Source organism: Primulina huaijiensis, chromosome 5 (assembly GCF_012295235.1).
Source record: "Primulina huaijiensis isolate GDHJ02 chromosome 5, ASM1229523v2, whole genome shotgun sequence".
Lineage (NCBI taxonomy): Eukaryota > Viridiplantae > Streptophyta > Magnoliopsida > Lamiales > Gesneriaceae > Primulina > Primulina huaijiensis.
Genome location: NC_133310.1, coordinates 10,447,542 through 10,469,614, shown reverse-complemented (window position 1 = coordinate 10,469,614; position 22,073 = coordinate 10,447,542). Strand labels below are relative to the sequence as shown.

General features: G+C 37.9%; 1 protein-coding gene across 4 annotated transcripts; it reads right to left on the bottom strand.

Moving 5' to 3' along the window:
- Positions 1 to 11,860: 11,860 nt before the first annotated feature.
- Positions 11,861 to 21,578, bottom strand: LOC140976635 (serine/threonine protein phosphatase 2A 57 kDa regulatory subunit B' beta isoform-like). Of its 4 annotated transcripts, none has more exons than XR_012175251.1 (4): positions 21,213 to 21,574; positions 19,745 to 21,047; positions 12,177 to 12,708; positions 11,861 to 12,073 (listed from the first exon to the last, which is right to left on the bottom strand). XR_012175251.1 is itself a non-coding variant. In XM_073440879.1 (4 exons), exons 2-4 carry the CDS (start codon positions 20,876 to 20,878, stop codon positions 12,705 to 12,707), a joined length of 1,194 nt encoding a protein of 397 aa, XP_073296980.1. In that variant the 5' UTR covers positions 20,879 to 21,047; positions 21,213 to 21,578; the 3' UTR covers positions 12,578 to 12,704. The 4 variants fall into 4 exon arrangements, 3 of the variants coding, with proteins under 3 accessions (XP_073296977.1, XP_073296978.1, XP_073296980.1); XM_073440879.1 differs by lacking the exon at positions 11,861 to 12,073 and adding an exon at positions 15,682 to 15,737 and having other exon boundaries at positions 12,578 to 12,708; positions 21,213 to 21,578; XM_073440876.1 differs by having other exon boundaries at positions 11,872 to 12,708.
- Positions 21,579 to 22,073: the final 495 nt, after the last annotated feature.

Below are 22,073 nucleotides of genomic sequence, written 5' to 3'. Positions count from 1 at the left end.
TAAAATATTTATCAAATAAACAAGATGCTAAGCCAAGATTAATACGGTGGATTTTATTGTTAGAAGAATTTGATATTATAATTAAAGATAAAAAAGGAAAAGAAAATGTCGTAGCCGATCATTTATCTAGAATAATGACTGAATCATCTCATAATGAAATACCAATAAATGAAAATTTTCCTGATGATCAGTTGTTTTATGCTACTATTATGCCCTGGTTTGCTAACATTGTAAATTTTATTGTGACAAATAAAATGCCTTCTCATTGGAATTCACAGGATAAGAATAAATTCTTGATAGAAGTTAAAAAATTTTATTGGGATGATCCTTACTTGTTTAAGTATTGTCATGACCAAATTTTTCGACGATGCATACCTGACAATGAAGTAAGTAATGTTATTAAATTTTTTCATTATGAAGCATGTGGAGGTCATTTTTCATCCAATAAAACAGCTGCAAAAATATTACAATGTGGATTTTATTGGCCCTCTTTATTCAAAGATATGCATTTATTTTGCAAATCTTGTGAAAACTGTCAGAAGATGGGATCAATTTCAAAACGAAACATGATGCCTTTAAATCCAATCATAATTATTTAAATATTCGATAGTTTGGGGATAGATTTTATGGGTCCATTTCCATTATCTTTTGGATATACGTACATTTTAGTCGCTATTGATTATATTTCAAAATTGATTGAAGCAATTGCATGTAGAACTAATGATTATAAAGTTGTCATAAAATTTTTTAAAAAAAATATTTTTAGTCGATTTGGAATACCTAGAGCAATAATTAGTGATGGGAGAAGTCATTTTATAAATAAATCATTTTCTTCTTTGTTAAGAAAATATGGCATTACACATAAAGTTTCTACCCCATATCATCCTCAAAGTAATGGTCAAGTTGAACTTGCAAATAGAGAAATAAAACAAATTTCAGAAAAAACAGTTAATCCAAATCGAAAAGATTGGTCTTTAAGATTAACTGATGCATTATGGGCATATAGAACTGCATTTAAGACATCATTAGGGATGTCACCATATAGGTTAGTTTTTGATAAGCATTGTCATTTACCGGTTGAACTTGAACATAAAACTTATTGGGCAATTAAAGCATTTAATATTAATTTAGATGATGCATCTAAATTAAGAAAATTACAATTAACTTTTACTTTCCTCATCTAACTTTTACTTTATCGCAACTAACTTTTATTTTCCGCATCTAACTTTTACTTTCCCGCAACTAACTTATTAAATCATATATTTCATTTAGGCAATAGCGTGGCTCTGCCGGTTGTTCTAAATGAAATATAATGATTTAATTTAACATTTATTTTATGCAGTTATATATTTATATAGTTATATATATAATCATAGTTACCATATATAAAATATCGGTGAATTCGGTATTTTCTATGGTGGCAACTATATTATATTAGGTGTGTGTTTAAATATTTAATTTTCTTGGAACCATTATTTATGGTGGTTTCCTTTGTTTTACATTTAGTTAAACAATATTGCATAAACCAAGAATCTCTGTGGATCGATCTCGTACTTACGAAATATATTACTTGCAGACAACCTACACTTGGGTGAATTATAATTTAAGTAGTAGCAGTATCAGAGCCTATGTTCTTGTAAAGGGTTGCACTACTACTGACTCGAGAAGCTCACGAAGTCACGTCTTCGGTCTGTAAGTTTTACATTCATGCATTTTATTTAAAGCCGGAATTATTTTAACTGCATGTTCTCTTGAAGTATTTTTACGTTCAGATTTTAATTGTTCAGTATTTATTTACATTTAAATAAATTATGGAATTATGCATGTTGGTTACGTATGGGTTATATATGGAACAGTATGCCTCCTAGACGCATTCTCTAGCGCACTAGAGATACTGAGCACCGTCATGAGGACGGTGAGGATCAGAGGCAAGAGAGGCACGAACCTCCACCCCCTCCACCAGATATGAATGCCCAGATGCTAGCTGGGATGACTCAGTTCTTCGCACAGTTTGCGGGGAACAATGTTGTGGTGACCAGGCCGACAGGGCCTGAGGCTCTCTGCGAGAGATTCATGAAGATGCGTCCTAAAGAGTTTTCAGGGACGACGGACCCCGTGATTACCGAGGGCTGGATCAAGTCCCTCGAGGTTATCTTCGAGTTTATGGAGCTTGGAGATGCAGACAGAGTTCGTTGTGCCACCTACTTATTCAGAGGAGATGCCCGCTTATGGTGGGAAGGAGCATCAGTAGCCCTGAACTTGGCTACACTGAGTTGGGCGCATTTCACGGAGGTATTTTACTCCAAATATTTTACTGAGGAAGTGCGCACCAGGTTGACCACGGAATTCATGAGTCTGAGGCAAGGAGATTTGACTGTTACGGAGTTCATCCTTAAGTTTGAGAGGGGTTGTCATTTTGTGCCCCTGATCGCGAATGATGCTAAAGCCAAGTTGATGCATTTCTTGGTGGGTCTACGGCCGATCTTGCGCCGTGATGTTAGGGTATCTGACCCTACTACTTATGAGGTCGTTGTCTCCAGAGCTCTAGTCGCAGAGCAGGATCAGCGGGATATCGAGAGAGATCGTCAGGGCAAGCGCCCAGTCCAGGTACCGCACCGCCCTCCTCCTCAGTAGCATCAGCAGCAGAATAAGAGGCCTTTCCAGGGCCCACCCAGGAACAGGGGCCAGCAGCAGCAGCGAGGACGCGCAGTCCTTAAGCCTGTGGAGCATCCGATATGTCCTAAATGCTCACGCCGCCATCCTGGAGTATGTATGTACGGATCTGGGAAGTGTTACAAGTGCGGTAGCCCAGACCACGTGCTACTGTAGTGCCCTCAATGGAACCTGCCTACCCAAGGCAGGGTATTTGCTCTCCATTCAGCGGAGACGAACCCCGATACCATGCTTATGACAGGTACTTTTAAGCTTTAAATTTATATTTTGAATTTAATGTTTTGGGTTGAGATTTTGAACCTAGAATTGCGATAGGTGTTAGAGTAGGTGCACATCGAGCCAAGTGTTGGTCGAGTGTTCACAATGAAACTCTATGTATAAACGATCTTTATTTTAATAATATTTGAAATTATTATTTTGGTACTTCTTTATCTGTATAAACATGTTAGTTGCATAGATAAAGCCCTTGAATATACAAATAGTAGAAAAAATATGAGATGCTCATATGATGAGTATCATGAAACTCATATTTGTAATACTATATATTCTACACGATTCCTAGTCGATTCAGCCGCCACTAAGAAGGATATAGGCCGCTCGAGTTTGAGACTAGTATCTGCATTCTCAGTACCATGTTTCATTGGTATGGGACATTGTGATGTCCGAGCATGCAGATAGGTGCTCCTGGTAGAGTGCACTGAAAAACCCTCCGTAAAGGACTTTTCAAGTGGTTCTCACTTATCGAGTGGAAACGTCCTAGTTTATGGTTGTACACCATTAGTCCTTATGACTCGGGACAACATTGAGACTCTATGTGCTAGCATTACACTTTGACTTGTTTACCGACTCTCATGGGGTCATCAGGTGGCAAGGTTGGGTGTTCTGTCGAAACATATAGGAGTCGATGCATTGTAGTCGGGGATTCACCGCTTACCTACGGGTATGGATATCCTATGTGTTTTTCATGTATATGTAGTTTGAAATCTCTGATCAGAGTATGGTGGTAATTATGGAAGGGGTTTCATAGATTACACCATCGATACAACTACGACATGACACATAATATCGATTCATTGACAACTCTCGATAAACCAATGGTTGTCGAATCGGTCGGGATATATGAGATGAAAGGACCGTACTGTACGCTAACCATAATAGAATTGTTCTTGCAGGCACTATCATTTGATACCTAGGGAATCATGTAAGCGATGCTGCTAGGCGTTTAACATGATTGGTTGGGTACTATCAGACTAGAGTTCTGACGTTCTTATTATCAAGGAGTTGATAAGTAAGAATGGAGCAATTGGGGTATGCTCGTATAAGGACATGTTTAGTCTGAATCACATGGAGATGTGAACCCACAGCTAGATGTATCAGTGAACTATTGAGGGCCACACAAGTACTAGCTTTCTAGATCCCGTTGAGAAGTAAAATAGGTCAATGTGTTGAACGGCTTATAAATGAGTTTATAAGTGTAAGGAAAAATAGAAGTAAGACTTCTATAAGAGAAATGTAATTTTTAATTTATGAAAGTGTTCCTAAATTAAAATTTGGCCAAGTAAATAATGTATTTGAAAATTGTGATTTTCATAAACATTATTATGGACTAAATTAAATTAATTCAAATGCTGAATTAATTAAACACTAATGGACCTAATAGAGTCCAAATAATTAAATTAATTCAAGTGTTGTATTAATTAAATAACATTGGGCCTTTTAGAGCCCAATTGGAAATAATTATTAAACTAGTGGCCTTGAGTAAAATCAAGTAAGGATTAATTGGGCTCAAATGTGTTTGAGACAATTTAAATTAAAAGTCCATGGGCCCTTTGTAAATGTTACAAGCCCTTTAGGTTTTGCATGCTTGGGAGATGAAAGGTTGGAGAATACTTTTGAATTAAAAATTGCATGGCATACAACTTTTTGCTTTTTACTTTTCTCACAACCAAGACAAGGAATTAACTCATTCTCCTTCCCTCCTAGACACAAGCATGGCCGAAATTTCGGGTTGACATTCTCTCAAGTTTTTTCTCTCTTTTTCTTCTACAAGTGTTGAGGAAGAATTATTCTTCTCCTTGAAAAATCCTCTTAATTTTCTAGTGCAAATTAAGAGGGGATTTACCTAGCAAGTGGTGGGCCTAATTTTGAATGAAGGAGAGCTTGTAGACTTGTCATCCTTGAAGAGCCAAGTTGTTTACAGNGAGACGTCTTCCGGAAAAACGTCTAGAAAATCTTTGACAACTGGGACATCTGAGGCTGACTGACTGGGTGCCTCGGGGACAGATATAAAAGTTGCTAAAAATGCTCGACACCCTCTATGCATGAGCTTCTTAGCCTGGACATAAGGAATAATGCGCGGTAAGGGAAAGTACCTGTCCGGCTCAAATAAGATTTGTGTCATCCTAGGCGGTCGGACTAGAACAGATCTCCGCTGGTAGTCTATCAACAATCAGTTCCGTAATAGCCAATCCATGCCTAATATGATGTCAAACTCTTGCATCGGCAATGNAGCTTCATGGCAACCTCGTTTATGCGGATCTGATCGCATTGCCGATGCAAGAGTTTGACATCATATTAGGCATGGATTGGCTATTACGGAACTGATTGTTGATAGACTACCAGCGGAGATCTGTTCTAGTCCGACCGCCTAGGATGACACAAATCTTATTTGAGCCGGACAGGTACTTTCCCTTACCGCGCATTATTCCTTATGTCCAGGCTAAGAAGCTCATGCATAGAGGGTGTCGAGCATTTTTAGCAACTTTTATATCTGTCCCCGAGGCACCCAGTCAGTCAGCCTCAGATGTCCCAGTTGTCAAAGATTTTCTAGACGTTTTTCCGGAAGACGTCTCTGGTATGCCACCTGAGCGAGAGGTGGAGTTTTCCATTGAGCTTATGCCAGGTACGGTTCCGATCTCAAAAGCACCGTACCGACTAGCACCGACAGAGATGGCAGAGCTTAAGAAGCAGATTCAGCAACTTCTTGACAAGGAGTTCATTCGCCCGAGCTTTTCACCATGGAGCGCCAGTTTTGTTTGTGAAGAAGAAGGATGGCTCTATGAGACTTTGCATCGATTATCGGGAGTTGAACAGGGTTACAGTGAAGAATAAATACCCACTTCCGAGGATTGAAGATCTATTTGACCAGTTGCAGGGAGCTTCGGTATTCTCCAAGATTGATCTGCGTTCCGGTTATCACCAGTTGAGGGTGAAAGACGCCGATGTTCCTAAGACTGCTCTCAGGACTCGTTATGGCCACTACGAGTTCCTCGTGATGCCGTTCGGTTTGACGAATGCGCCAGCGATCTTCATGGATCTCATGAATCGCGTATTTCAGCCGTATCTTGATCAGTTTGTGATAGTGTTAATAGACGACATTCTCGTCTACTCGAAGAATCAAGAGGATCACGGCAGGCATCTGACCACAGTGTTGCAGACTTTGCAGAAGCACAATTTATTCGCAAAGTTCAGTAAATGCGAATTCTGGTTGGAGAAGGTGGCGTTTTTAGGCCACATTGTTTCTAGTAGTGGTATCGAAGTAGACCCAGCAAAAGTTGCAGCAGTCAGAGATTGGGTTGTACCACAAAATGCATCTGAGATTCGCAGTTTTCTTGGCTTAGCAGGATATTGCCGGAAGTTCATTCAGGGATTTTCTTTCATCGCAATTCCACTCACAGCATTGACCAAGAAGAATGTGAAATTTGTGTGGAGCGATGAGTGCCAGAAGAGCTTCAATACTTTGAAGCAAGCTCTTATCTCAGCACCAGTTTTGGCCATGCCATCAGGGCCTGGAGATTTTGTCTTGTATACTAATGCTTCGAAGCTCGGTCTTGGCGCAGTATTGATGCAGCATAGGAAGGTGATAGCATATGCTTCTCGTCAGTTGAAGACTCATGAGAAGAATTACCCTACCCATGATCTAGAGTTGGCAGCCGTTGTTTTTGCTTTGAAGATCTGGAGGCATTATTTGTACGGAGAGAAGTGCCAGATCTTTACCGACCATAAGAGCCTCAAGTACTTCTTTACGCAGAAAGAGCTGAATATGCATCAGAGGCGATGGTTGGAGCTTGTGAAAGATTATGATTATGACATTAGCTACCACCCGGGTAAGGCTAATGTAGTCGCGGATGCATTGAGCAGGAAAGTTGCAGTAATGGCCCATCTGACGATTCAGAGACCTCTTCAGTCTGAGATGCAGAGGTTTGATCTAGAGGCATATCCTCAAGGTAGAGTTCCCCGTCTATCCACCTTGACGATCCAATCTTCTCTCATTGACCGTATTCGCAGTGGTCAGCCAGCAAATCAGCAGTTGGCAAAGTGGAAGTAGAGAGATGAGGCCAAGGGCAGTGTCTTGTATTCAGTTAGTGATGGTATTGTGAGATACCGGGACATGATATGGGTTCCTAGCAGCGATTCTATCCGAGCAGATATTCTATCAGAGGCCCATATGTCGCCGTACTCTATTCATCCAGGGAGTACGAAGATGTACAAAGACCTGCAGTTATTGTACTGGTGGCCAGGAATGAAGAAGGATATCAGACGCTTTGTATCCGAGTGTCTGACTTGTCAGTTAGTGAAGGCAGAGCATCAGAGGCCAGCAGGTTTGCTCAAGTCTCTTCCTATTCCCGAGTGGAAGTGGGAGAATGTTACCATGGATTTTGTTACCGATTTGCCGAAGTCGGTCAGAGGATCAAATGCTATCTGGGTGATTGTTGATCGTCTTATCAAATCAGCGCACTTCTTGCGTATCAAGACGACTTTCATCATGATTCAGTATGCAGAGTTGTATATCCGAGAGATAGTCCGACTTCATGGTATTCCAGTTTCTATCGTATCTGACAGAGACCCCAGATTTACTTCCTCATTTTAGAAGAGTTTGCATTCGACGATGGGTATGAAATTGTTGTTTAGCACAGCTTTCCACCCTCAGACAGACAGACAGTCAGAGCGAGTTATTCAGATTTTGGAGGATCTTCTCCGTGCTTGTGTTATCGATTTCTCCGGGAGTTGGGAGTCGAACTTGCCATTAGTGGAGTTCACCTATAACAACAGCTTTCAGTCGTCTATAGGAATGGCTCCGTATGAATCATTGTATGGTCATAAGTGTAGATCTTCTGTTCATTGGGATGAGGTAAGAGAAAGAGCAGAGTTGGGTCCGGAGATTATTCAGCAGACTGTCGATGTAGTAGGCCAGATCCGTGACAGGATGAAGACTGCTCAGAGTCGACAGAAGAGTTATGCGGACCAGCGGAGGAGAGATTTAGAGTTCGCCGTGGGCGACCATGTCTTTGTGATAGTGGGACCTATGAAGGGTGTCATGCGATTCGGGAAGAAAGAGAAGCTCAGTCCGAGATTCATTGGATCATTTGAGATCCTTGACAGAGTTGGGACGCTAGCTTATCGTGTTGCTCTTCCGCCAAATCTGGCCGGAGTACACAATGTGTTCCACGTCTCTATGCTAAGGAAGTATATGGCAATTCCTTCGCATGTCCTGAACTTTGAGCCATTGCAGCTTACTCTGAACCTATATTATGAGGAGAGACCAGTGCAGATCTTAGACAGACAGGAGAAGAAGCTTCGGAACAAGCTGGTTAAGCGAGTTAAAGTCAAGTGGCTTAACCATTCAGAGGAGGAAGCTACGTGGGAGTCTGAGCCAGAGATGAGGAGTCGTTATCCCGAGTTGTGCGGTAAGTTTTAATTTCGAGGACGAAATTTCTTTTAAGGGGGGAAGGATTGTAGAACCCGTAAATTAGACTACGTATAAGCCATGCATAATTCCAGTATTTAAATTTAAAATGATTTTATTTCATGAGTATTTAAATTTTTTTCTTTAAATTATTTATTTCAGGCAGTAGTTTAATTACTATCTTTTCAGTTAAATAAGTGAGGCCGGACTGGAGTTGGGAGTAAAGAGATAAAATTTAATATTTAGAAAACATTCCTAGAATTTATTTAATATAAATAATAATTTATTTTTATGAAAAAAAAGTTTAAGAATTTATTTAATTAACTTGAGATAAGTAGTAAATAAATTCTTTACGTCCACTAATTTAATTAAAAGCCTAAATTAAAATGTGTAACCAATTGTGATAAATTAATATAAGCCTAATATAATCAAGAAAATATTACCCTAACATGTTACTGAATGTATTTTAATATTTAGCCATGCGTGCAAGATAATATAACTCCATAATTAATTTCTTAATCCACAAAAATATTTAATGGGTAGATAAAACACTAAAGATTTAAAATTCAATAATTAAGAAATATTTTCCCACCCCATTTACTTAGATAAAATCGGCCACCCCTTTTTTAAAAGATTTAATTTTGATTTACAACTCATTTCTTTAACATCTCTCCTCACCTTTTCTTGTTAGATTATTCCCTAAATTTTATTCACCACTAATTAATATTTAAGCAATATTTCTACCATGTTTATCTAGCAATATTTCTTTTCCTTTTAATGAGAAAATCGGCCATCACCCTTAATAGGATTTAAAAGTTTGACTACTCATTTTCATTGATTCTTTCCTTAATCCTCTTCTTAACATAATATTCCCTCACCATTTAATCTTCAATAATTATCAATTAAGCAATTTTTCTACCCTTATTTGATAAGCAAGAAATCGGCCACAACCTCTATTAAATCAAATCAAATCACACCTTATTCCTTATCTATCAAACTCTAGGATAGAAAGATTTGATTTGCCATTTAAACTCTCCTTTTAATTAGTAAACTCCCTTCATTTCCTAGCCACTCTCCCTCACCCTTTATTCTCGAAAATTCTGAGCATTTCAGCAAGAAAAAAAAATCGCGAGTGCTCTAGGAAAAACAAGAGAGAAAGTGAGAAAAGAAAAGAACTCCGTCTCCTCCGCTCCGCGTCGTCGTTTCGTTTGTTTTTCTTTCAAAACAAACCAAGGCATGTATATGTTTTTAATTGCTCCTCAATCAAGTCATAGTATTATTTTGAAAACATCATATGTGCATGATTTTTAATCATAAAAACCGAAACAAGGCAGCAATAATTTTCGAAGAATGCACAGATTTTTCCTCGGCAGATTTCATGCTTCACCGTCTTGTTGTTTTTGTGAGTACAGGTGGTTGGCTCGACCCTAGGCTCCCAAGGCTGCATCTACACATGTACTAGGACATGTTAGGACCATGTTGGTCCATTCGTTCAGTCCCACACACGCTGGAAACTCGCATGTGACAGCAACACCCCAAATGTGCCCCTTTGAGTCTCGATTTTTATGGTTGCTGTCAAGGGAGAAAGTTCTTGATCTTGGCTACCCTAGGGGCCTATATCCATGGTTGGAACACTTCCCGATCATGTCTAAGACGTGACCAAGTCGCCCTTTTGAGGCTTGGTCCATGGTGGAATCGGTTTTTAAATCAAAAGAAACAAGAACAGCCCCTCCCCTTCGGCCCTGCATTTTTATAGCAAGTGTAGTTCGATTTTTTGTGGTGTGGTGTGAATCTTGGTTGGCCCCGGGCCCGTAGCCACGGTTCATACCATACCTCTTGATGTCTAGATCGTGCCATGGTCAATCAAATGGCCACTGGAACGACACGGGACAGCAAAGGAAGCAATATACCCCACGCACGCAAGGGTGCCTCTCGGGTGGACTTTTCGGTTGGTTTCGGGTGTGGGTTGGCTTGTGGCTGGCCTAGGGCCCTTAGCCATGGTTCAAGCCATTCCTTAGGACGTTGGTAAGAGGTTATGGTCGGTGGTTTGAGCCTTAATGGCCATTAGCCTCGCAAACGACGCAAGGAAACGCTTACACAGTTGCTATAATTTCTGGACAACAAGTTGTGCTGCGGTTCAGATGTGTATTTCGGGTTATTGGTTGGCTTTTAGCCTATGGCCATGGACTGGACAACACCTCATCGAGTTGGAAAGGTCATGTTTTTGGCCGTTTGTGATTCAGATCATTTTCGAGGTCGTACGAGAATTTACGGTGCAATGTGCCAAAGTGACTCTCGAAAGAGCGTTTCACGTTTTTGGCCTCCATTCACTAAATTTCGAGTACTGTAAATTAGGAGCATTATTTCATCATTTTTAAGAGTATTTTAATTATGACTAAACGTTGGTTCGGGTTGGCTCGGAGTCATGATTTAATACTAAGTCATTGTGCATAATTGTCTCGTTTTTGGATTCAATTACATAGTTTGGTCAAGTAAATCATTTGCATATTTTTCATGACATTATTAGGTCGCAGCGAGCCTGGGAACGGTCCAACCCTTATGGTAAAATTTATACAGGATATTTAATTTTTGTATTTAATTATATTATGTGCAAAAAAGTAAAATATTCATTTTTGAGAGTATCTGATATTGCTTGTTGCCATTGTACTATCATGAGATTATTACTTCACCCGGTCGTCAGTTACCGGTCAGTTCAGTTATGTACCACCCAGTATACTGTGGCATTAATCTGATCAGACGATTAGTATTTCACCCGGTCGTCAGTTACCGGTCCCGGTCGTCAGTTACCGGTCATTCCAGTTCAGTTCAGTTCAAGGGCCACATGTGTATACCGTAATCTCAATAGAAAATTATTACACGTTATTTTATGACAGGGCTCTACGGAGCAAACATTTCACTTACTACATTCAGTTCAGTTCAGTTATGCACGTAATATTAATTATTCATGATGCGATTTGTAGTTCAGTTATGCACGTATTACATTTACTCATGACATGATATTTTCACTTTGCATGCGGTTTTATTATTATTACTCGTTATTTACGATATATGCATGTTGAGTCTTTAAACTCGCTAGACTTGATTGTTGTAGGTACTGATGATGTCGGAACCGAGGGCGGGGACCAGTGAGCTAGCTTGGGTCAACAGTAGTGAAACCCGAGGACCTCATTTTTTTAGCATTTACTATTTTTAGGCTGAAACATTTTTCTCGTTTTTTGATTATTTTAAATTATTATTTTGCAAACAAACATTTATTTCCGCTGCTATTTTGAACATCAAACTTTATTTTTTATCCATTTATTTATGAAAGAGGCATTTTAATTATTGAAAAAGAAAATTTTTAAATTTTTCTGCAAATTTTCAAGCACGAGTTTAGAGGCCTCTACATTATCTATGTAACTTGCATGGGTATACAGATAAAGTATAATACCATAATCGAATAAAATCGTAAAATATTATTAAAATAAATATTGTTTTTACATCAGAGTCAATAAAACCGGAACCACAAGTTGACTTGACGGACACCTACTCTAACAAATGTGCCTCGACAGTCGAGCTTTTATAATATATCCATAAAATTCTATAAACGAATTAAAGGGAATGAATTGAAATAATAAATACAAAGCTCTTGACCATTCATGATCGTCGTATCAAGTGTCAATGACAAAGAAAGCAATGGAGAATCTCGAACCACTGATAGTCATTGATTGCAGAACCGTTATCAATAGTTGGATAATGAAAAATATAACTATCAAAGAATGAATATGTGTAAAAAACAATTTTGTAGAATTCGTACCTCCCATTTATTGAATGATTCTCACTTCCACTCGCTTGGTTTTTTTTGTACCATTTGATACCCATTTGAGTGACGATGAAACAGCCAGGCAAGAAGATGTAGAAATTCTTCATATCTTTCTTTTGAACCATTTGGTTCTAGTCTACAGAGATTTGCCAACTCAAGGAGTTCTGTCATTGTAGGATTCAAAATCCGCATACTGATCAATAGAAAAGACCCTGTTTTCTCAACCATTAGCTTGATCAGCTACTTCTTCTAGTCTCTTCCAAGTTAGCAAGTGTTGCACTTCCAATCCTCCAGCCATAGCTTCCTTTTCCTCATGCCGCCTCAGACACACTTCAAACAGCTCGGTGTCCATTTCCAGGAACATTCTTCGGACATTGTAGCTCAGCCCATTTATTGCCTGGTTCCAATGGCTATGTATATTATGTTCTAATGCATCAAATATGATTGGTAAAATAGCATGTCGATTATCTGCAATCAAGCCAACTATATGCTCGTTATTCCACCAGAATAGAGCCCGTTCTGCTACCTGTAGACAAACAAGGAGAATTTGAGAAGCAATAGATTATCACGATGGCGGAAATGCATCTGTAAGAGCCAAGTTCACGGAGAAACAAGCGTTGAAAAGCACAAACAAGAACACAAAAGCTTGCATTTGACAAACATAAGAAGACATACCAACGCCATAACCAAATGACTATATGTGCATGGATGAGTAAAATGAAAAATGCACCATAATACAAGGTGATATCACTCAATTGAGTATGTAAGACCGATCGCTTGCTGCTTTACCAAAAGCTAGAGCTGGTAACAATGGTGCAACTCAAATATTTTAAACCGTACAATAACTCGTGCGCCACGTTTTGATTGTTCTACCTTTTAAGACTGAATGTTTTCCATTTTACCAAAATTATAGTTGTTGGTAAAGCTGCAAGTCAAATATTTTAAACCATCGATATCAAATAACCCACACCATATAGCCAAACAACATATAAAATCAACACAATTTAGCTGTCTTAATTTATGAAGTTTATCATCATTATGTTCTTCATCAACTGTTTAAGCAAAGATTCCACATATGTATCATTAAGAGAAAGATTTGTGATTTGATCATAAATATTAACAAATATTCAAGTTAAATATTTATATTAGTTTTTTCTCGATTTCTAATTTTTCTAAATTTTTAGTCGTTCTAATACAGTCCTCAACCATTCAGTCATGATATGGTCGCTCTCAAGTGGATTGAAGTGCAATAATTGCTATGCTAGGACTGCTCAACATGTGATATTTGGTTTGTTGTACCATTTGAAATATTTGATTCACACTGACAACATTGGCTATAACTGTTGGTTAAGCGACAAGCGCTCGATCCTATATTTGGTGTAAGAGCCAAAGGCATATGTTCAATTCACATGGATTGCAAGGAATATAATTAGTTAGATGAAGACTAAAGGAGTACAATAATCGCCCCATGTTAGGAGAGTGATCGTCATGTGATGTTTGGGTTGAGTTGCACAATTACCACCATCTGTTGTAGCTTTTTGTAAAGCGGTAAATGTTCAATGTTACACCATGTTTAGGAATAATCATGCAGCATAATCATACATGTCATCATTTTCAAATAACATACTGGTAACTTGACATATAGCAACAAACAGGTGTAAATGAGACACAAAAAAGCCATGCCATATGTAGTTCAGCCAGGAAATCATTTAGCTTAGTCGACATTGTAAGAACTAGCTGGAGCCGGGTTGTTTCATTATTTAAGATGCTTAAATCATAGCTGACCTTGAGATGCTTTCATTGTAACTGGATTCCTTAGCTTAATGAGCCAACTTTTTCGATGTTGTTTGCAATTTCATTAATGTCGAGGCTCTTGAAATGCACCAGTTGAGTTCAACTTAAGAAGGGTTTCATTTTGGCTACAATCTTCACAAAGCATGTAATGACCTAAATCTTTATTTTGAATGAGCTATTAATTAAAAGATGATTAAAAGGTTGTTAATTAAGTATTATTAAGGAATTGATAATTCGGGATCAATATATTGGGATCTACCGAATTTAAAATGGACAACAAAATTTTCTTCACTTTACATTATCTCGGGAAATCCAACTAGACAAATGAGATTCTGACACGTGGCAGATAAGAATGATTCGGATTTTATGAACTAGTCCAAATGCAGCCTATAAATGGAAGCTGATTTTCTTTGTTTCCTACACCGCTTTCGTCAGAGAGAGTTCTAGCTATATACCTTATGTTTTCTAGCCAGTTTCTAGGGCACTTTGGTGTCAGGAAGTTTCGGAGCTAGTGTCGACTCGAGCAAGGGTCGGTGAACTGGGATCAAAACATCATCAGCGGACTGACGATAGACGCAGGTATAATCCTAAATCCTTAAATAGTGGTTTAAGGATCATTAAAAAGAACTTTGGAGCATATTTGATAATTCAAGATCTAGTTTGATAGTGATTTCATTATGTTGGTAATGTCTAGATTCAAAGCTTTCTGTCAGATTGTTTTAGTGAGGTACATGATGTAATGACTGAGATATCCAAGCGTAGCATACACACTTATATGCTGAATACTTATCTGTTGCATGATACATGTTTTACTACTTTGGCATATCATGCATGACATATCATTTTGAGCCTGATATCTTTTGAGATATACCTCGTTTGTTGTAGCCGCTTAGCCCTATTCTGTATTATGGAAGATGAGACATCGAGAGCTACAGTGTTCGACGGGACCGGCGGGCTCTGATGACCTGGACATTGTAGGTCCACGTCTTAATGATGAGTATGGGAGCCAAAACATGTCTAGGACATATCAGAGACTATACACTCAGGCGCCTCTAGAATGAGCATGAGATTCTTGACTTGATCCTTGATATCCGAGCATATTGCATTACACATGCATCATATCAGTTTATATACTCGTACATTTTCGTATTGTGCGATTGTCACTCACTCTTTTTTTTTCATCTTGGGCACCCCATTCCACGGGGCAGGTTTCAGGTTGGACGGTTCAGACGACCAGGGCAGCGGCTAGAGCAGTTGGATTTTCGGTAGTGATCCAGTGGAGGATTTATTTGGTTAATCGTATTCTCGTGCATGATTCTGTTTTCGATATGGTTGTATTAATGATTAAAACTGCTTCGTTTGGGTTGTAAGATGATTAAGTTATTTGATTTCCGCTATTTAATTGTTGTTATTAAGTTTTAATTTTGCATGCTTATTAGTCTGTTTAGTAGTGGCACGGGTAAGGACGCTACAAAACATTAATTGATTTTTTAAAATTTTTAAACAGGGAAAATTTTAATCTCAGGTGTTCATCTGCCGCTTGCCAAACTAATCAAAAATCAAGACACCTTTAGAACTAGTCTCAAGTAACCCAAGTTTTGATGATTCTACTGTCCTACAAAAATAACCACATTTTAAGTCCATATAACAGTGACGAGATAATTATTGAAGGTGAAGACCGTAAATCAAGGAACATGATGCTCACAGCTCAAAGCGACTTTCAATCCATCCGCCTAAACTTGAGTGACCTCCAGACAAGACCTAAGCTTTCAAAAGATAGAAGTAAACAGCCATCTAAATATTTAAAACTTAACTGTCGAATATTCAAATGAGAGTTATGTGGAGAAAAAAATAACTCAGAACAAGTGTCACTGTACATAGCTGTCCATCGTAGTAAGGAGGCATTCAAAGAAAGAGGAAGGTGGGCAGAATAGAAGAGAATCAAGTCACATAGGTGAACATATCATACCAGAGGTTTAAATAATAAGAAATATTTAAGAAACTACAAAGAGTTGCTCAATTATAAGGGGGAAACAAATCGATTATTATTGAAAGATTTCTGATAATGCATTTTTAATGTAAGGATTTGTAGACATCCATGAAGAATCCAACTAATTTTGTTTCATTCTTACTGATGCGTAAACACTTTTGGTGACATCCTAGCGCAGAATAGGGTAAGCAGAAAGCAGTGATTTCAGTCCATGATATTAATAACATTATGAGATTCTGCTGACATACAGTATTTGAGATGAATTTAAAACCCAGGTTTATTCTCGTTTTGGCCTAAATCAAAAGAAATGCGCATCAAAACTTGTTTTGTAGAACCCGTAACGTAGACTACGTATAAGCCATGCATAATTTCTAGTATTTAAATTAAAATGATTTTATTGCATGAGTATTAAAATTCTTTTCCTTAAATTTATTTATTTTACGTAGTAGTTTAATTGTCACTTTTTCAGTTAAATAAGTGAGGCCGGACTGGAGATGAAGTATTGAGATAAGTTAATAAAGACTTATTTAAGAAGTTGTAATGTAGCATGTTAGTAAATATAATTTAAAAAGTTGGCATACATGCAAGTTATTGAATTTCCTTGGCATTTTAATTAAATTTTTTTTAAAGCATTAAATGCATGTTTATTTTATTAAATTGTGTTTAATTATTTTTGTGCATTTTATACATTATTATTGCATGATAGGATTTAATTCATGAAATTTTAAAAGTTCAGCCATTAGGATTTCTAGATGCATTTCGCGCTCAATCGAGGAACGGAGACCGGAGAATTTTCAAAAAATTTATTTTATTTCACGATTTATTTTTTTATAAATTAAAATAAGGTGTTTTAATCGTATTTTTCAAAAATGAGTATTCTTGGGTATTTTTACCCGCAAGATTTTTATATTTTTACGGTACGCAAATTCTATCGAATCGGATGACTTTTTAAAGGTTCGGCTAATATTTTCAAAAACTTTCTAACACAAAATGTTTTTTTAGGAGTGTGTTGGGATTTAATGGACCTATTTTTAAGTTTATTGGGCTTAAACTCTTTTAATTCCTTTTAATTTAAAATAAGGACCCATTAACCTAATTGTTAATTATTTAAATAATACTAATTAAACCTAAACTCATCTTAACCTAACCCTAATCACTTCCTCTTAGCCGACATCTCCCTCAGCTGCATTTTCTTCTCGGTTTTCTCAACAGCAGCTCAAAACAAACCATCGGCCACTCCATTCTTTGCATTAGAAGCTCTCCCGATGTCTCCCTCCTCTTGTGTGGTTCATCAATCATCAAGGCACGCATTGTATCATCCTTTATGCATCATACACGATATATATATATGTTGTTATATGCTTGTCCATTCATGAAATTCTCGATCCAGCAACTGTACATGATGATTTATTGGTTTTGCCTTGTTCCATGCATCTCCACGAGCACCACTCACATTTTCTGATTTGTTGTGCAAGGGCTGCGAGTGCTGGTCGTTTAGGGGCTGAGCAAGGTGAGGAGACGATGTTCTGGGGTTAGAGTTTAAGGCAGCTTGCGGTAGCATGAAGAGCCAAGGAGTTGAGCGTATAGGGTCTCGTTTTGGGATGGGGCTCGGACCAAAGGTGCAACTGACGGGGTGAGGGCATCTCCAGGTCGTGGACTGGTCTCTGATGAGTCTGAGTCACGATCTGGGAGGGCTTGAACCCCGCTGGTCTGAACTCGAGGGCCATGTGAGGGAGCTGCATCGAGGAAGGGTTCATGGCCGGGTAATTTGTGAGGTTTAGCGAGAAGCTGGAAACCTCCAGCGTGTAGGGGACTAGTTTGCGTGGGTTCAGTGGAATCAAGGACGTCCTAGGAGGGTCTAAGGAGGACTGATACGGGGCTGTAATGATTGGGTGTAGGCTAGAGTGCATTAATGGGAAGTGGGACACTAGAGTTGGTGGAGGTAGGGAAGTTGAAACTTTCCAGCAACTTTCCAGCAGATATAAGAGACTGATTTTCGTGAGTTAGGGGCCTTAATTGTTGGGTTTTAGAACTTTTAAGTGTTTTTAAAGTGTGGTAAAAAGTTGGGAAAAATTTTTATTGAATTTCGAGTCCATTCGGGTTAAAATCGGGACCCCGGTCCAAGTTTTAAAACGAATCGATTAAGTTGTGATTTTGGCTCGAGTTTACGTCTAGGAATACTTTTAAAAATGTTTTGGGACATTTTAAGGAGTTTGGTAAGTTTCGGGTCAATTTTAGAGGTCCATGGGTGAAACGAAAATTTTTGAGTTTTCGGGGGCAAAATAGTCATTTTGCACACGGGGTGAGATTTTAGTCTTAACAGCGCCCTGAGCACAAATCATAATATTTTAAATGTTCATGCATCACGTTTACGATTTTTATGCCATTATAATAATTATGGTGCATGCTTGGTTTAAAGGAATTAAGAGATAAAAGTAAGAACGTGAAGAGCACTCCGTCTCCGCCGCGCCGCGTCGTTATTTCGTTTGTTTTCTGTCAAAACAAACCAAGGCATGTTTATATCTTCTTTCACTCTTCAATCAAGCCATATAGATATTTTTAAATATCGCAAGTACATGATTTTATTGCAAGAAGATCGAAATTGTTCATATTTAATTATGTTAGTTAATTATATGACGTGCAAATATTCATTTTAAGATTAATGCGATATTGCTTGTGGTCACTTTACTATCATGCTTAAGTCCGGTCGCCAGTTACCGGCCCGGTCGCCAGTTACCGGTCAGTTCAGTTCAGTTCAGGGACCACTTGCGTAGACCATAATCTCACCAGAAAATTGTTACAAGTTATTTCATTACAGGGCTCCAAGGAGCAAACATTTTCACCATGATATTTTCAGTTCAGTTATGCACGTACTATAATTACCATTGAAAGGATATTTTACGTTACACCTCATTACAGGAAATTTTTCACTTGCATGCGACTTTATTAATTATTTACTTGTTATTTACGATATATGCATGCTGAGTTTTTAGACTCACTAGACTTGATTGTTGTAGGTACTGATGATGCCGGGACCGAGGGCGGGGATCAGTGAGCCAGCTCGAGTCCGCAGTAGTGGGACACGAGGACATCACTTTTCAGCATTTATTATTGTTATCGCTCTAACATTTTTATCTACCGTTGGTTAAAATTTTTACAGTTATTTTTACAACATTAATTTTTTCCTCTGCTATTTTTAAACATAATACATTATTTAACAGTTTATCTTATGAACTGAATATTTCATTTAGTTTGAAAAGAAAATTTTTAATTTTTCCGCAAATTTTCAAGTAAGGATTTCTAGGCCTTTACATGTTTTCCTTTCCTAAACTACGAAAACTAAGGCATGAGTTAAGCATGACTAAATATGTTCATGCAAAATGACTATAATGTTTCATATTGCTTGGCAAGAATGATTCTCCAACACCAATTTAGCTAATACATGTATAACTCCAAAAACAAAGAAAAAGGATAATTATACCAAATTCTTAACAGATACAATAAATTTAGCTTCTCTAAAGTCAATAGGAATTCATTCATATTGTCTAAAATTTATCATATAGCCAGTACTTGTTGTTTATCGAGTTTTGTATCCAATAATACATAACAATAGCATGAGTCAAATTTTCTGAAAATCTGAAGAGGAAATTTTTCATAAAACTCATGTATCCAGAAAGAGCACTACTCCTGTCAGACAAGCATGGCGAAGTTATTTGTGCTTAATGAAACAAATACACTATAACATTCTGAAATGTAACAAAGAACAAATTTCTCACACCTGGAAATGCGAACTGCGGAGGCTACGGCCAATTTGCCTAAACAGAGGAACCATACAACGTTGGAACTCCGCAGGTTGTGTGACCTCCAAAATCTCTTCTAGTTCTCCAAGGAAGAGAACCTCCTTTCCACAACTTGTGACTGGCCAATACTTCAACAATCCCTTAATGACAGTATTGGCCAATCTGTAGTCTTTCTCAACAAATTGTGTTACACAATAGGACAAATGCTGATGGTATGTTGAAACGCATTTTGGCTTGTGCAAAGGAATAAGTGCACGTATAAGAAACAACTTATGTTCTTCTTTCATTGGCAATGCAAAACCATTTATTATACTTCCAAGAATCTCCAATAACTCACCAATTCCACTGAACCTCTCTGTCTCAAATATAAACCTATAAAAGATGTTGTTTATTGCATTCCTTATAAAGGGTCTATGAACCATGAATTTCCCATATATCCGGTGAAGAATAGTCTTCAAATACTCGCGCTCCCTCAGGTCCTCAGAATCAAACAAATCAAGCAATTTTAAAACAAATGAGTGATCAAGATACCTCTTGGCAACTTTAGTGTCCGTATCAGATGATACAATGTATCGTAAAAGTAACTCATAAACAAGTTGCAAGTGAGGCCAGGTAGGGTCCATGTACATCTCATCCTCCTCCGGATCTCCACCCTCTGATCCAGTATTCTCATGTGATGCGGGTGGCAAGCTCCGGAAAATATTCAAAGATATCATCTTGACCAACTCCTCCTGCATTATCTCATTCATTTTACATGACCCTGACTGCACTAAGTCAACAAGCTCCGAAAGGGTTTGCCTCTTAATCTCCTTCTCACGTGCAGATTTCATCGTATCGGAAAAATCAAAGAAAACACAACAGACTTGAGCTTTTCGTATGAATATCACATGTCGCTCGGCTAGTGGGACATCCTTCAACATCGGCAAGACCTCAACCACCCCAGTGTTCTGTGGAACAGCGGCAAGACTCGCAGGCTGCGCCGTGGTAGCTGCCGTCCGGGATGCATGATTAACAATCACATTGGGGTGTGATGCAGTTGGTAACGGAGCCTCAATTGCTTCCAATGATTTCGAGGGCTTTCTTTGCCCTCTTTTCATTATTTTATTAAACATTATTGAACACTTTCACCTAGATGAGAAACCGAAACACAAAACCAACGGAACCAGACAACCACAGTCTGGCACACCAACACCTTACTCCCCAATTATCTTCTTTTACTTCATATCCCTTTCATTGTTCCACAAAATTCCAATGCAAACAGTATGGCAAAAAATCTGCACCCTGAAACAAGAACACAAAATACAAAAAAGATAAAATACAACTAAATTCAAATTACAAAATCAAACATAACCATTGCCCAATAACGATCATACATATTTATTATACAGAACAGATTGACATGAAATCACAAAATAAAAGCAAGTTTCAGAGGAAAACAGGAGATACCTTAAATGGGAAGCCAATAAATCAAGAAAACAAACTGAAAAATCTTGCCAAGAAAATAACTAAGCCATATGGATCTGGTGCTATATCAAGAAACAATGGTTCAAATCATAGAGAAACAGATTGAGAGCGAGAGTAGGGAAACAATTTTGCGTGTTCTGATTTGGGAAAGGAAAGATCCGAAATGAGAGGAAAGAAGAATAACACCAGAAAAATCAACATAAAATCAAATTATTATATGAAACTTTTAAGACAAGATTTTTAAATCATTTCCTGAAAATATAATTCCGAACGTATATTACGCGACAACTATTCTTGTGCTGTACTTCGAGTAGCGAAATATTTCATAAAAATTTACGATTAACATTTCAAACTTGCATCGATTTGTACATGATATATTTAAAAGGATTATATATAGTTTTGAATAATAAGTCTGAGATATCATATTGTGGTCACAAAATGGTCAGATATCCATAATTTAAAATTCTAAAAAAACTATCATAAAATGCCATAAATTGTGGGGGGAAAAATCATCATACTTGTTAGAACACCGTTTTCACGAACCCAAAACGCATCGAAAGTTTAAAATTTTAGATTTCGACATTTGAAATAATCTTTGGGCGTCGTATGTTTAAAATCATTCGTAGGGTGTTAGGATTATTATACGCGTGAATATATCATGCTCGACTCCAAATTATTTCAGTTTTAAGCGAAGATAGCTCTTCTTGTAATTCTCTACGAATGAATCTTCAACTTTGATTGTCTAATCAGACCCACGATCAGAAACCACTTTCCTCACTTGGATTGTCCTAGAAATCCCAAGCAAATTTGTGTGTTGATACTATGACCTTCAAATTTCCAAAA